The sequence below is a fragment of the Adiantum capillus-veneris genome, chromosome 12 (assembly GCF_014529385.1).
Source record: "Adiantum capillus-veneris isolate H3 chromosome 12, ASM1452938v2, whole genome shotgun sequence".
Classification (NCBI taxonomy): Eukaryota; Viridiplantae; Streptophyta; class Polypodiopsida; order Polypodiales; family Pteridaceae; genus Adiantum; species Adiantum capillus-veneris.
In genome coordinates this window covers 77028752-77044017 of record NC_140942.1, presented here as the reverse complement: position 1 = coordinate 77044017, position 15266 = coordinate 77028752, and the positions used below count along the sequence as shown (strand labels likewise).

The following is a 15266-nucleotide window of genomic DNA, read 5'->3' as shown; positions in this document are numbered from 1 at the left end:
TGTGCAAATTGCACCCAAACAGAAAAGCATTTGTGTTCAATAGTCTCAGGAACTCATCTTCATTTATCTACTTGTGCACTAGAATGTAATTCAATACTCCCCTCTCTCTCTCTCTCTCTCTCTCTCTCTCTCTCTCTCTCTCTTCCAAGGAATTCACTAGAGAGACGTCACCTGCGTGCACCAAAATTTCCTTTTTGACCCCTATATATGGGACCTTCTTTTGTAAATTCTATCATTTATGCCTTACAAAACCCCCCTATTGTACACGAATGTGATATATAATAATCCTTAGCTAATACCTCAAGCAACTTCTACTCAAAGTAGAGGAAGTTCAATTTGCAAAGCTCTTATCATTTACAATGTATAAAGAACTTTGTGGATTGTGCTATATGGTTACTTTGTCTTGACTATGAAGCATTTTTTTAATGCAAATATTTATTTTTATTAGCCCTAAGAGGACTTTTATATCCATTCGTGCACATCATATTGCCTTCAAGGCTTGCATTGATAATGATACACTAAGCAGTACTAGAATTCAACCTTGAGAGACCCCTTGCCAATTGAGCTATCAAGTTGTGATTACTTTGAAGCATTGATTTTGCAAAAATTTCATATTTTAGGGTGCACTAGGCATATTCATTTTCATATCAGTGGACCTAGAAATGCTCTAGGCATGTACAGATCCACATAACTTGGTCTTTTAATAGACCTATGCTCACTATACTTCTTTGTTATATCGGCCATGAAACAATGTGTTTGCTTTCCAACTAACTTGTGGTCAAAATGCTTAAATCACTTATGTCAAAAATCATCTTACATTCTTTGAGAGGAAAAACCACAAACTTACGACGGAAATAGACATTTTGAACCAAAACTGTCACATTAGGACATTCATACATGAAAGAAGAGTGCATGCCCGGAGCAAATCCAGAGATCACAATGGAATCTATTGGAAGAGCTTCTAAACATGCACTCTTCAAAAGAGAGTCACTAATCACATCATGCATACTACCAAAATTAAACAAGATCAAATGCATTGACTAGTCACATGACCATAACACTGCATGAGAGACTTATCTGCATGATGATTGGAAACTTGGGACACATTAGTGTTCTCACTGATTGCATTAACAAACGATGTGGATTATGTGGGTTCTTTTGTGAGTTCTTTAGGTGCTTTCTTAGGACAAACTCCTTTTATGTGACCTTTAGTGTGACATTCAAAACATCTTCCTTCCTTTGCATACTCCGTGCGTTCTTCAAGACTTAACCAACCTCCTCCTATTCCTTGAGGAGATTTTCATCAGGCATCAACTTAGGGGGTTCCTAAGTTTTAGCCTTTCCTTTACTATCACTGTTAGGTGAAGAGTGATGTGCCCTAGGTGTAGAAGAAGATTGAGAAGAGGAAGAATTGTCGTTGTTCTTACCATTCGGCTAGATCTGAGGGATACTTGACTTGTTCTCCTTCGGCTTACCTTTGTTGTGCTTCATTTCTTGTGCTAGAGTGATTGTAACAACGTCATTGTAGTCCATAGGGTTGAAGACTTGCAGAAAGCCTCGTTGCTATCCTCATCCGACTTATCCAATTGACCGCCAATCTGCAAAATGCGGTTAGAAAATGACATAACAGGAGTGCCATTTTGTTTAAGGCCTCGTCAATCTTCTTTTAATCGATCAAGGTAGAAGTCGTCCCAACTGTGTGTGTGTGTGTGTGTGTGTGTGAGAGAGAGAGAGAGAGAGAGAGAGAGAGAGAGAGAGAGAGAGAGACGCCATCTGCGGCATGCTCAAGATGCTCAACCAACTGTGACTTTTGCCAAGTTTGATATCAATTAATGGCATCACCCGCTAGGTACATGACAACAGTCAAAACTTTACTGTTGTTGATTTTCTTGTTAACCACAAAGTAAGCATTAGATGATGTAACCAAAAATGAATCACAAAAGCATCCATCTTACCATCATACTTATTAAACATCAACTTCTCAGTGACTGGATTGTTGGAGTCGTCGTCTCTATTCGTGCTACGTTATGACTCGCCGACCTCCTTGAGTGGCTCGCTCTTCGTGTAGAGTACCTGTAGGACCAACTCCTACATGCATTGGTCCCTCTGCGCCTCTCGCTCTAACTCCATAGCCGCTCGCTTTTCTTCGGCCGATATGCGTAGAGACTCACGTGCTTGCTCACACTCGAGTTCCATAGTAACCCTTCTTTCTTCAGCCGCTATGCGTTGAGCTTCGCGTGCTTGGTCACGCTCAAGCTCCATAGCTACCCTCGTTCTTCACGGTCTCTATCCATGGCGGCGCGCTGAGCCCTTTGTTGTAGCATCATCTCCATCATCGACTTGACCAGAGTCTCCATAGGGCTTGGTGCAATCGGTGGCGTAGATGGGGATGGGAGAGGATTGGGGAACAATCCTCCTGATGTAGAGATTTCTTCTCCTCCAACTCCACTCTCATCATCTTCACGCATAGTATCCATTCCGCTTCTGGTGATGACCATGTATTCAGTACTTGGGTACTTGGGTTTTTGTGGTTCTTGGGTACTTGTACTTGGTATGGCTTGCAATCTACGTTTAAAAAGACTTTTCTAGTACCCAAGCTTAACTCCTTCCTATGGGTGCACCCCTTTGCGGCCTTGCGCTCACACCAAGCTTGCTTTTTCTCACCTCACGTCGATTGGTATGCTGCTAAGTGCAAGGTCCGCTCTCAATGAGTGGCAAAGAGGAACGAGGGAGGCTAGAGAAGCCCTTCTCTTTTGGGTTACATGCCACTCTTCAAAAACACACATTAGGGATCGACACGCCCAAGTGGTCTTGGGTTACGTGCGATCATAACAAGCAAAATAAATAAAAATTATGTGGTTCTTTCCTTGAGTGATGATATTGAATACTGCCAAAGAGCTCTGATACCAATTTAATGTGCAGCGAAGGTGAATGATGGTGTATGCTCACGATGAGTGATCAGTGTGTGCTCAAGGTTTCTTGTACTGAAGGAAAGAGAGAGCCCCCTTAACTTACTAAGAGATTGTGCAATGGACCAAAACAAGAGAATGAAAAACTGTGAGAAGTGATATATATATATATATATATATATATATATATATAGAGAGAGAGAGAGAGAGAGAGAGAGAGAGAGAGAGAGAAAGAGAAGATCAACACCATATGGGGTCCCAAACCAATCTCCAAGGTCCCCCCTCTCTATTGCTAGAGAGGTACTTGCTTTAGATTGCACAAAATCTGGTACAATGGTTCCAAATGTTGAGATGCTTGACAACAACGACGACAATGACAACGACAATGCTTGCGGATAGATACTGAGACCATGAGGCTAATGTGCTGAAATTTGAAATTGCTATGGATGATGATGGAATACTACGAATGTGGCAAGGCTAAGGGCTGATCTACTATTGTTGATGACGATGGTGGTTGAAAACTGAAAAACGCTGACTGTATGGCTGGCTGAAAACTTATAACGTTGGTGTGACCACGACGAGGAATGCGACCGCGACGAGGCTATGGGCAATCCGCTAAGGTACTGCTGCGGAACGGCTAAGGATGAAGCAAAACGCTGATGCTACTGAAAACGCTGAATAGCTGAAGCAAACGCCAAAGGGCTATGCAAAAACGTTGGTGCTGCTAGTACACCAAGTGCTTGGTACTGTTGGTACTGAGAGGCACCTTCACTGCTCCTCTCGCTAGCTCTGGTGACCCAAGGGTTGCATTTATAGGTACTAATGACTATGTCGGGCAACCTCCAATAAAACCCCACGATCTGAGAAATTGAAGAGTCACTTATTAATTAAAATGCCTATAAGAGGTGGTTCACGCGCAGTTCCGAAAATGGTCACATGCGGTGAAAAATGCTCATGCTTAGTGCTAGGTATTGATGCTAATGCTAATGGGTTGTGCAATCAGAAGGTATGCAGCTACTCTAAGTGCCTAGACATGCACGTCCTGCTTACAGGCTCACAAGGTTTTTAGAACACTTCCTAGGCTATCCTAAACTCTAGAAAGAGGAGTTAGAGCTTGTCCACATGCACATAAGGTTAGATGTGCACGTGACAGGGACACACGTGGGTGGGTTTAGATTCCTCATCAACCCATCTATATCATGACATCCCCATAGCTTTGCACTCCATGTGTATTGGAGGGTGGGAGGGCGGCTTGACAAAATTGATGCACAAGTGAGATGTGTGATGATGGTGTTAAGAGCAGAGCTATTTATGACGCAAGCTACAATTATCTTTTTTAAAATTTTTGGTAGAAAGGAGGTTGTATTCTATGTACAGAAGAGACCTCCAAAGATGCTCAATGGCCTATCACCCAGAGGAAGTACAAAAGAGGAGTGACAATGTGTAGGCTATATAAAGATCAAAGTGGCTTGTACGATGAATGTAGAATGAACCACTATAGGGTGCATAATGCTATGTGATATGACCCTGATCCCGACAAAAAGAACCGACGACCGTGCCCATGTGTGAAAAAAGGCACATCGACGCTGCTTCGGTGTCCTGGAGGAGCCGACTGAAGAGTCCCACTGACTGCGAAGAGTATGCAGTAGCTATGGCTGTCAAAATGATGGACATAGGGGAGAACTGTGAGCCCAGAATGAGGGCACATCGACCCTTCTACATCGTGCAAAGCGTGATGCAACAATTATCTATCCTCCAAGAGCACTTTTTCCTCCTTTGCACTCATAAAGGTGGGGTGAGGTGTTGTTTCTCTACGATAATGAGGTCAAGAGTGAATTCCTGTGTAATGATAAAACTATACATGTGTGATTAGCCCTTGAGGGTGGTGTTGAGACTAAGAAAGAATAAACTCCACTAGTCCCATGTCATTGTCCACTATAGAACGCCCTCATTCGTGAAAAGCAAGTAGAATTAGCTGAATCAAGCCACCCTCATGATTAAGTTGTTACACATACCCAAAGGGATCAACCGTCATACGAAAGGTGGTGGAGTGGGGCTAAACATGACCATTGGAATGATTTGTGAACTAGGTGAATTATAGCATATATATCGCCATAGTATAATAAGAAAACCTACACAATTTTATGAATGCCAGCTTGGGGGGGGGGGGGGGGTATTCATTCAATCTCATGAAACTTGGCCGTATGCATGTCTTAATTGTGTGTGTGTCCTCTCTCTTAGGAATTCAACTAGCCAATGAATCATCTTGATTGCAATTGATTCTTGCATGTGGATACCTATTTTTTTGGATTGAGAAGGCTTAGAGCTTCCAATCTAGAATATGAACTTACTGAAGCATAGTTTATTGGCTACCTATTCATCTCCCATTCTGAAAGACTACCACTTTTTTGAGCCTTAAGCCTTGCAAAGGATAGGAGAGGAGCATGTATAGGTGATTTACTGTTTTTTTTGGGAAGAGAAACTACGGAGTCACAAGATCTTTTTTGTAGCAAAAATTATGTTGTTGAATATTGTAAAGAGAGAAGCTACCTTACATAGGCTAAGCAGGCCACTTTTGGGGGGGGGGGGGGGGGGGGGGGGGGGTCCACGTATGTGACCTGTTCACCCCCAAAAAGTTGAGAAGTTTAAGCACCAAATCTGGGACACAACCAAGTGAGAGGTTCGACAGTCAGCGCAGCTATACTGACCATGATATTGTTGATTCAACCCTTGCTGGCAGCTATTTTTCTGAATAACCCCCTCCGTGGTTGGCTACTGGCTCCCACTTTTTTCACACACGAATCCAGAAAATGGTGCCAATCTTTGCCTGTCGAGCTGCATTCTCATCGAGTCTTTTGTTGTGCATAGCAATTGTGTACCGCTATTGATTGCGCCTGAAATGATGCAACACGGAGAACTCCTCCTTGAAGGTCTTTAAGATGGCCCCTTTACCATGAGTTGAGTGGCAATGGTTTTTAGCCCATTCAGAAATTAAAACTAGCTGTATTTTCTGCATCTTCTATTCTTCCAATTTTAACCTCACCTTGCTTCATTTGGCTCGTGTCCCAAAACTCTTTTCTTGTATCTTCCATGAATCAAGTGATTCTGCCCTCGCCTATGAAATAAATGCCTAAGGCTAACATACAAATATGGTATCTCCTCTGGTCAAAAACTGAGTAAGTGAGAGAAGAAGACGTTACGTCGTCATAGGAACAATCCCAAGAGACCTCAGATTTATACGACAAGCGTTGAATGCAAGGCCTTTTAATCAAGAGATAACCAATCTACCACACTTGGGTGATAGAAATCTTCTTCTTCTTCTTCTTCTTCTTCTTCTTCTTCTTCTCCTCTCTCTCTCTCTCTCTCTCTCTCTCTCTCTCTCTCTATATATATATATATATATATATATATATATATAGACCTCAGATTTATACGACAAGCGTTGAATGCAAGGCCTTTTAATCAAGAGATAACCAATCTACCACACTTGGGTGATAGAAATCTTCTTCTTCTTCTTCTTCTTCTTCTTCTCTCTCTCTCTCTCTCTCTCTCTCTCTCTCTCTCTCTCTCTCTATATATATATATATATATATATAGACCTCAGATTTATACAAGCGTTGAATGCAAGGCCTTTTAATCAAGAGATAACCAATCTACCACACTTGGGTGATAGAAATCTTCTTCTTCTTCTTCTTCTCTCTCTCTCTCTCTCTCTCTCTCTCTCTCTCTCTCTCTATATATATATATATTATATATATATATATATATATATATATATATATATATATATATATTCCTACGACGTTAAAACTCTCTTCTTCTTCTTCTTCTTCTTCTTCTCTCTCTCTCTCGCACACACATATGAGAAGACAAGCTTTAACATGTAGGAGCAATCCCACACAAGAGAAGGTCGGGTGTTTCTGCGACAGTTAAATACTTTTAGAGGCAAGACAAACCACAAACCTTAGTTCTGGTGGGATCTTCCTTTGCGTTTTCGAGAGAGGACATTTTTAAGGAAACCTTCACAAACTCTCCTACAATCAAGTTTAAGGCTTGATGATGCTTGCGGAAATAGTGACCAGCATCATCAAGAATTCGAAGAGTATGGTTTGATATCAATCTGTCAAAGCTCCTCGCCTCCTCGCAGCTCACCGTTTCATCACGTGAACCATGCACTGTCAAGACTCTGGAACAAAATGCAGCATCATTAGGAACAACACACACTACAACATGGTCTTCAAGTCCAAGGAAAACACTAAGCACAAGGTATCATAACACTTGAGCAGGTCATTTATAATATATGCATTTATCATGTCGGTTCAACAGAAGGATATTTTCAATTCCAAACATTATCACATTTTTATATACTAAGGAGTAACACTAAAAGGACCTTCAAAAAATATTTAACGAATAGAATAGGGAAAGGGTGTGTTATGCTCATGCAAGTACAAAAATAAAGGATTTTAATAATACCCCTTAAATAATAAAGGGTGTGTTATGCTCATGCAAGTACAAAAATAAAGGATTTTAATAATACCCCTTAAAGCTCGTGATATTGTAATTTCACACAAGACGAGATACCCAGCCGCTTTCATAACACAAGATGAGATATCCATCCGCTTTCATCCTGCACAGTATTACCCCCGTGACAACCCTCTTGGCGCCAAAGGAGGTGTAGAACTGGGTATCAGTAGATGTTAACCCCTCCCCCAAACCGTTTTTTCTCCTTTCCCCTTCCCAAAAAGGCAAAAAAGGGCACACACACACACACATGCACACACTACTCCTTTTTGTTTTGGTACTGTATACTCCCAAGTGAGAAACCTCAAAACGAGAAAACACCCACATTGAAGATTATGCGCAATGAAAGCCAAAACTTGATACCCTGAGAGGGCAGAGATGGCATGCAACTACTTGAATCTCCATGGTTAAGCTTGCTAACCATGGATGGTAGCTTAATCTTTCCACCATAATCGAACCCTAATCTAGATATTCACTAACTCTAGATTTCTAACAAGAAACAGTCAATGATCGTTTCAACTGTCTACAAAGATATATCAACAACACTAAAGCAGACAGGTAATATCTATCTGAATGATACAAGGTCTCATGGAGTTTGAGGGAACAGGATATCATTCTTAAAGCATGTGAATGTCCTTGGGGCAAGCGCACACACACATAACCACACTTTTGTATCAAGCAAAGTGTCTGAGTCTACCATGTGTACATAGTAGGATAATTTAAAACACTTGGGGAGGTCATTTAAAACATATGTACCTATCATGTTGGTTCAACAAAATGATATATTTAATTCCAAAAACTATCACACTACGCTATCTACTCCGTTGGTTGGAAACGTTAGGGCCTTTTGTCGGTCTTGCTGAGAAGGTGCACTGCAAGTTGCTGGAACTTCTTCTGCCTCTTCTGCTAAAAAGTGTTGGCGCTAGGTTTTTTTTCTAGTGCCTTAGCAATTTGCCCTTCTCACTTTTCTCACAAAAGTCACTTATTAATAAATAAGTGAAAAATGTGTATTTTGGCAAAAAGGGTTCTATGCTCTGTAAAATGCTCATGATGGGTACTGAAATGTCATGTTGATGATCATGTTGTGTGCAACCAGAGGATATGCAACTAATCTAAGTGCCTGGACATGCACGGCTTGCTCACAGGCTCACAAAGGTGCTAGAACACTTTCTAAGTTGACCTGAACACTAGACCTGAGATAGCTTGTCCACATGCACATAGGGTTAGATGTGCACGTGACATGTCGTTTTGTGTTATGATTGGGGAACCTCGGTGTTCACTCAGTGTGAAACTATTACATCTCGTGCGCTCAAGGGGTTTTATTAACATTCTTCTGCAATTCGCCCACCTTTTCCTATTCAATCTGTAAAAACGAAAATGAAGTTCCTTTCAATGTCCCTCAGTTTTTTGAAATGCAGTTTCCCTAGCGTTTTTGCTACAGATCAGCCTACCGTTTTCAGTTTGTAGATTCAGTCTAGCGTTTGCAGATTCCGGTGTCAGATCAGCCCCAACACATCAACGTTTTCAGTTTTCAGCACTTAGCCACAGCAGATTCAGCCCTTAGCCTCGCAGACCTCACCTACCCGCAACAGATCCTCGTCGTACCGTCGAGTCAGTCAGTGTTTTCAGATTCAGCCTGATGTCCGCAGATTTCAGCATCTGCGTTTTCAACGCATCGTTGTCGCGTCATCGCCATCGCCGTCCTCGCCGACATAGTGTCAGAAATCAGCAGAAAGTCAGCGTTTTGCAGATTTCAGAATTCCAGCCCTAGCGTTTTCAGATTTCAGCCCGTCCTCATCCTCGTCATCATTGTCGCCGACATCGTCGGTAAGTCCATTGCATCTACACCATTGTACCAAATTTGTGCAATCAATAGCATAGACCTCTCTCGCCATAGAGAGGGGGGCCCTTGGAGGAGGGTTTGAGAACCGTCTGGTTTCATCTCTCTCTCTCTCTCTCTCTCTCTCTCTCTCTCTCTCTCTCTGTGTCACTGTCACTGTCCGAGGCGAAACCCTAAAACACAGAGGGCTGACCTGTGCGAAACCCTAAAATGCAGCGCGCCCTCCTCCTGCTGCACCAGCGCGCGTACATCTCTGCTGAGCTGCGCGCCACCTGCCTTCCTCCTGCTGCACCAGCGTACGTACCTCTCTGCTGAGCTGCGCGCCACTTGCTTGCTGCATCGCCATCGCCTTATTCGTGGCTGGACTGCGCCCCCCCCCCCCCCCCCCCCCGCCCAAGCCCGCAGGTGCATTACAGTGCAAACAGCGCGCAGTCACACCTGCAAATTTTTCGGACTTGCAAAATTTTTCGAAAATTTTTCGGACCTGGAAAATTCTTTTCAGACCTGCAGATTTACAAAATACAGAATTTACATTTTCAGGATTCTCACGAGTTGCAGACCTGCAGAGAAATTTCAGAAATTCAGAATCACATAAATTTCAGCATTGACAGAAATTAGCAGAAAAGGAAAATCAAAAATGTATGATTGATATGGGGAACACACATGTATGCATTATGCGGGACAGAGATGTATGTGTGATGTGGACATAGTGGGTTGATTTGACAAAAGTGCAGATTGTTTTTTTTATGGAGGTCATGACTGCTTTGCCGGTATGTAAGCCCCATCCGAAGGCAACCTTTGTGCTTACAAACAAGCGGATTACACAAATGGAGAGGGAGATGAAAGATTGGAAAGCAGATATGGAGGGATGGTGGAAAGAGAAGGCCAACCTTCTTCAAATGTCTCTCAACGAAGGCGCGCAGTGGAAGAAAGAGAAAGAGGACCTGCACGCAGAGCTACAAGCACTTAAGGCGGACTCCAAAGCACTTGAAGAAGAGGTCTCAGCTCTCAGGCGAGAACTTGCTGATAAAGCGAGCAGTGGACTAGAGGAGGGGGAATTCCAACCTTCGGTAGTAGAGGAAATCAAGGTCATCAAAGAACAGGTACGGATAATCAAAGAGGAGGAGAAACAAGAGATGGTAAAGACGTCTTCGTGGATGGATGTGATCACGAAGACACAAAAGAAGGCGGATGAGGCCGAGAAGTGGATAGAAGTCGCTAAGAAAGGCAAAGGGAAAGAAATCACATCTGTCCCCACTCCTACAATTATCAACATGACTCTAGACGAAGAACAACGAAGGAAAACTAGAGCTTTGCATATAAGAGTAACCGGTCTAAGAGACCGAGATGATGTGGAAGGGGAAGTTGAAGGACTTCTCCGTATGATGGGTAGTGAGGCTACTCATACAAAGGCATGGAGGGTGGGGAAGAAGACACAAGGCAATGGGGAGACTTCAAAGGGGAGAGCTCTAATCATCCGTTTCCCATCCATGGAGACAAAGAAGGACTTCTTGAAGAAGCGTCCTGCACTAAAGAAAACGGGCATATTCCTTGGAGATGACCTCACTCTCACACAGCTTGCACATATGAGAGAGGTAATGCCAGAGATTCAAGCGGCAAGGGAGAAGGGAAAGACGGCCTTCTACAGAGATGGCCGAGTTGTGATTGTAGAGCAGCGCTCCACATGACGGTGCGAGACCCATGGGACCACCCTCAAAGTTGCCACGTGGAATTGTAATGAATCTATGCGACTTCATGTGGGCGCCTTTGAGGATAGTTTCAAGGGAAGAGACATCGTCTTCTACTCTAAGACACATCAGGCCCCTGGGCAGTCTATGCCTCACATTAGTGGATATAGATGGGAGACTGCCTATAGACAGGAGACAAGATCAGAGCGCAGAGGGCGAGGATCAAGAGGAGTAGCAGTGTTATTCAGGGAGGAGTTGCAACCATTGATACATATAGCCCGCAGAGATGAGCAAGCTAGGTACATGTGGGTGAGACTGAGAGCAGAGACAGACAGATATCTTTACATTGCTATTTGCTACTTTCCCCCGAGCACGTCAGTGTATGCACCACCCAGAGGACAGTCCCCTTTCTCTATTTTGGATGATGACATATGGGAGTCCTCTAGAGATGGTGACATCATCATTCTAGGGGATTTCAATGCTAGGACTGCCCATCATCAGACAGCATTTTATAATACTTCAGAGGAGATGCTGAGAGAGCTGGATGCTGCAGAGACAGGCCTATCCAGACTATCACAAGATGGAGAACTGTCACAAAGTGATGACGTGGCGGACAGCAGAAACCCTAATTTCTGCCAGAAACCCTAAAATTCCTGCAAACCCTAATTTTTGCCAAAAGCCCTAATTTTTGAAAATCGCGGAGGCAGATTATTTTTAAAAAAAAAAATGGAAAATGATGAGCGACGCGAATTTTGCTTTTGCTTTTTTTTATAAAAAAAAAGAGAAAAGACTCTCAAGAGAGAGAGAGAACTGATGCTCTTGATTTTAATAGCTTTTGGGGCTCTGCTTTTGGGCATCCCTTGTAACCTTTAAATTAGTGGTGAGGGCCTCACTTCTCAGAGCATCTGGACGCAGAGTCTGAGAGTGAAACCCTAACCGCTCTCTTGTACTTTGATGATTGATTAATATAAAAAGAAATACCGAAAGGGGCACCAGTCTTTGGGGCCAATATCTCTAGGCACGGAACTCTGCCGGGCTAGTGCAAATCTATTGTGATCTGTGAATTGTTTTGAAGTGGTTATTTGGTGCTGTCGCGGTTGATTCTTGACTTGGAGTGTCCAAGTTTGTTACAGTGGTATCAGAGCACGGCCGATTTCTCTTCTATGGGAAATCCGATCCCCGAATTTTTTTTCTGCGGCACCTATGGCTTCAGGCAATGATCAGTCGACTCCCTCTGCATCTGGAGATGCGGGCTGGGATCACAACGAAGATTCAGACAGAGAGTATGGCCGGCCTCGGCCTACTCAGGCGGAGCAAAGAGAGATGGAGCGTCGTCAATTGATTGGCGATGCAACAAAGATGATGCTCAATTTTGCCAAGGACCCGAAGATGGCAAAATATATGAACCAGACCTCTTTGGAAGAGGTACAGAGGGAGTGGCAGAGAACCACAACACCACTCCCGAAACCCGCTCTCCAGAAACCTTCTGTCTCCAAGAAAATATACGGAGCAGGAACTGGAGAACGTGGTTGATGCACGGATTGCTCAGCTTTTCGACGTGCAAAAAAAAGACAAAAAGCACGGCAAAAAGCAGAAGAAAGGCACTGACTTCCAGGGATATTTGGGTCGTCGGTTGACATTTGACAAGGCAAAGAAACGGAAGAAGCGTGTTCGATTTGAAGGAGTACCCAGTTCTTCTTCTTCTTCTTCTGACAGTTCTTCTAGCTCCTCGGATTAGAGCGAAGAAGACAGAAAAAAGCAAAAAGTGAAGCAAGACACAAAGCTTCGGAAAGGGCAAGAAAAAGGCAAAGAAGGCTACATCTCGCCCAGAGATTGACAGTTCTACTGAGGACTCGTCTACTTACAGCTCAGACTCCGATGACGGAAAGTTTTATGCGAACAAGAAGAATTTTTTTTACAAAGCCAACCAGTATGACTTTCTCGAAGATAAAAGCAAGAAAGTCCGAGAGTTTAAGGAAGGTGGCCACTCGATCAAGTTTGATACTTTTGAGGATACTCAAATGCTTCGAAGGCTTTGTCTTTTATACAGCAGTTTGACATCGCTTTCGCGGGAGGACGCTATTCAGAGCACTCCAAGATTCGGAGAGCTGCCTCTTACTTTAAGGGGAATGCTCGTACTTGGTGGTCCACGCTTCTATTAAGCAAGACTGTGCCAGTTACATGGCTGAAATTCAAGAGGCTTTTTATTTCTTCTTGGTTGACTCAAGAGTTTGAGCGAGATATACGAGCTGCTTGGAACCATCTCCGGATGACCAAGAGCGATACAGTGAATTCTTATTGTGAAAGATTCTGGAGCTCTTTTCTACCCGCCTCTTCATTCAAGAAGATCTCGTTCAGAGAACAGATTGAGCGGTTTACCTTGGGTCTACCTACAGAGATCCGAGATCACTGCTTGGAACAGAAGTAGGCTTCTATTCAGGAGTTGATGAGTCATGCGAAGCGGGGCTTTGCCATTCACTCTGGCAGTCTGACCTACCCCACAGATGAGGCCATGACACTACGAGCCGAACAGACTTCTGGGAATGGAAGTAGAATGAAAAAGAGCAACCCAGAGAAAAAAAAGGATGCACGACCCAAGCTTACTCCTGAGGAGAGAGCTTGCTTCATCAGAGAGGGGAAGTGCTTTGGATGCGGGGAACATGGACATATTTCCGCAAAGTGCCCTGATAAGGCACAGAAAGAACAGAATGATAAAGACGACGACAGGTCTGAGAGTTCGAGAGCAGCTGAGGAATGTGGTAGAAAAGGCAGATAGAAAAGCAGAACTGGTACCACATGGCGTGGGACCTGCACCGAATCTAATGAATGAAAGTACAAACTTTGCCGCTTTCGGGGCAAAGTGAAGGATCAGGAAGCTCTTTTGAAGGAGCCAAGGCCAACTTCTTTTCACTTGGAATTGGCGGCTCGATTTGGAACTGCGCCCGACAGACTGACGCCACAGGCGGAGGTAGTTCGACTGGCACCCGGATGGGATGTTGCCATTACACCGAGCATTGGCAAACTTTGTTTGCAATGACAGGGGTGTTCAGGGCACGTGAGTGACGTTCTACTCGGGATCCCTTCGTACCACAAGAACTACGCCGTGGTTGACTACCGGGCCGAGAAAGCGACTTTGATAAATGAAGGGCTTAGAGATTGTACTTGATGAACTTCAGTTTTCTTACTCATTCTTTTGGGAGAACTAAACGATGGATAAAGGTTGAATATGTTTTGACCTGAAGAAAAGAACGCCAAGATTTTTTTCTCCACGCTCATGCCGATTGCTTTTGAGAGGGCCTGAAGATCATACCATTGATCTGATATCTGGAAGCACGCCACCGAATCGGCCACCTTATCGTGTGAGCCGAGTACAGAATGAAAAGATTATGAACTCAGTGAAAGACCTCTTGGAAAAGGGTCTTGTCCAGCTTAGTACTTCACCGTATTGCTCTCCAGTGTTGTTGGTTTTGAAGAAAGACAGATCTTGGAGAATGTGCATCGATTATAGCACTCTCAACGAAATCACCATCAAGAACAGATTTCCGATTCCTAGGATCGATGATATACTCGACAGGTTACAAGGATCCTCGTGCTTTAGCAGGATTGACTTGAAGAGTGGATATCATCAGATCAGGATAGCGCCAGGAGATGTCTACAAGACAGCTTTTCGGACGACTTTTGGGTTATTTGAGTTTTTGGTGATGCCTTTTGGCTTAACCAATGCTCCTGCGACATTTAACCGGATGATGGACAGGATTTTTCGAGAGTATAGGCTATTTGTTGGCACTTTCTTTGACGACATCATTGTTTTCTCCAAGAATGAGGCAGAACACAGAGATCATCTGCTTCAAGTCTTTCAGGCATTACGAGATCACACGTTAGTGATTAATGCAAAGAAAAGTGAATTTTTTCCTACCAGAGATACACTTTTTGGGACACATTGTGTCAGCAGCAGGAGTGCAAATGGACCCGGCCAAGATAGAGACTATCCGTGATTGGCCCGATTTGAGGAATGTCCATAAAGTTGGAAGCTTCTTGGGACTATGTTCGTACTACAGGCGGTTCATACGAAAGTTTGCAGAGGTTGCTTCCCCTTTGCATACCTAGACACAGAAAGGAGTACCTTTTTCGTGGGGACCCACAGAGGTGACTGCCTTTCGGACATTGAAAGAGAAATTGACTACGGGACCTATTTTGACTTTGCCGGACTTGCAGAAGTCATTTGAAGTATTTTGTGATGCTTGTGGTCGTAGTCTGGGTACGGTCTTGATGCAAGAAGGCCATGTCATAGCTTACGAGAGCCGTTTG

The 15266-nt window shown here is 43.6% G+C and overlaps 1 protein-coding gene across 2 annotated transcripts in view; it reads right to left on the bottom strand.

Moving 5' to 3' along the window:
• Positions 1-15266, bottom strand: part of LOC147445977 (uncharacterized) — a 51001-nt gene that overhangs the window by 12011 nt on the left and 23724 nt on the right. The window contains exons 6-7 of one of the 2 annotated variants that reach the window (XM_086525305.1): positions 6873-7095; positions 1190-1598 (exon numbers count right to left, since the gene is read on the bottom strand). In XM_086525305.1, the coding sequence (XP_086381431.1) occupies positions 1500-1598; positions 6873-7095 (322 nt within the window). In that variant the 3' untranslated portion in view covers positions 1190-1499. Of the gene's footprint in view, positions 1-1189; positions 1599-6872; positions 7096-15266 lie in introns of those variants that run through there. The other variant, XM_086525306.1, reaches the window with a different exon arrangement.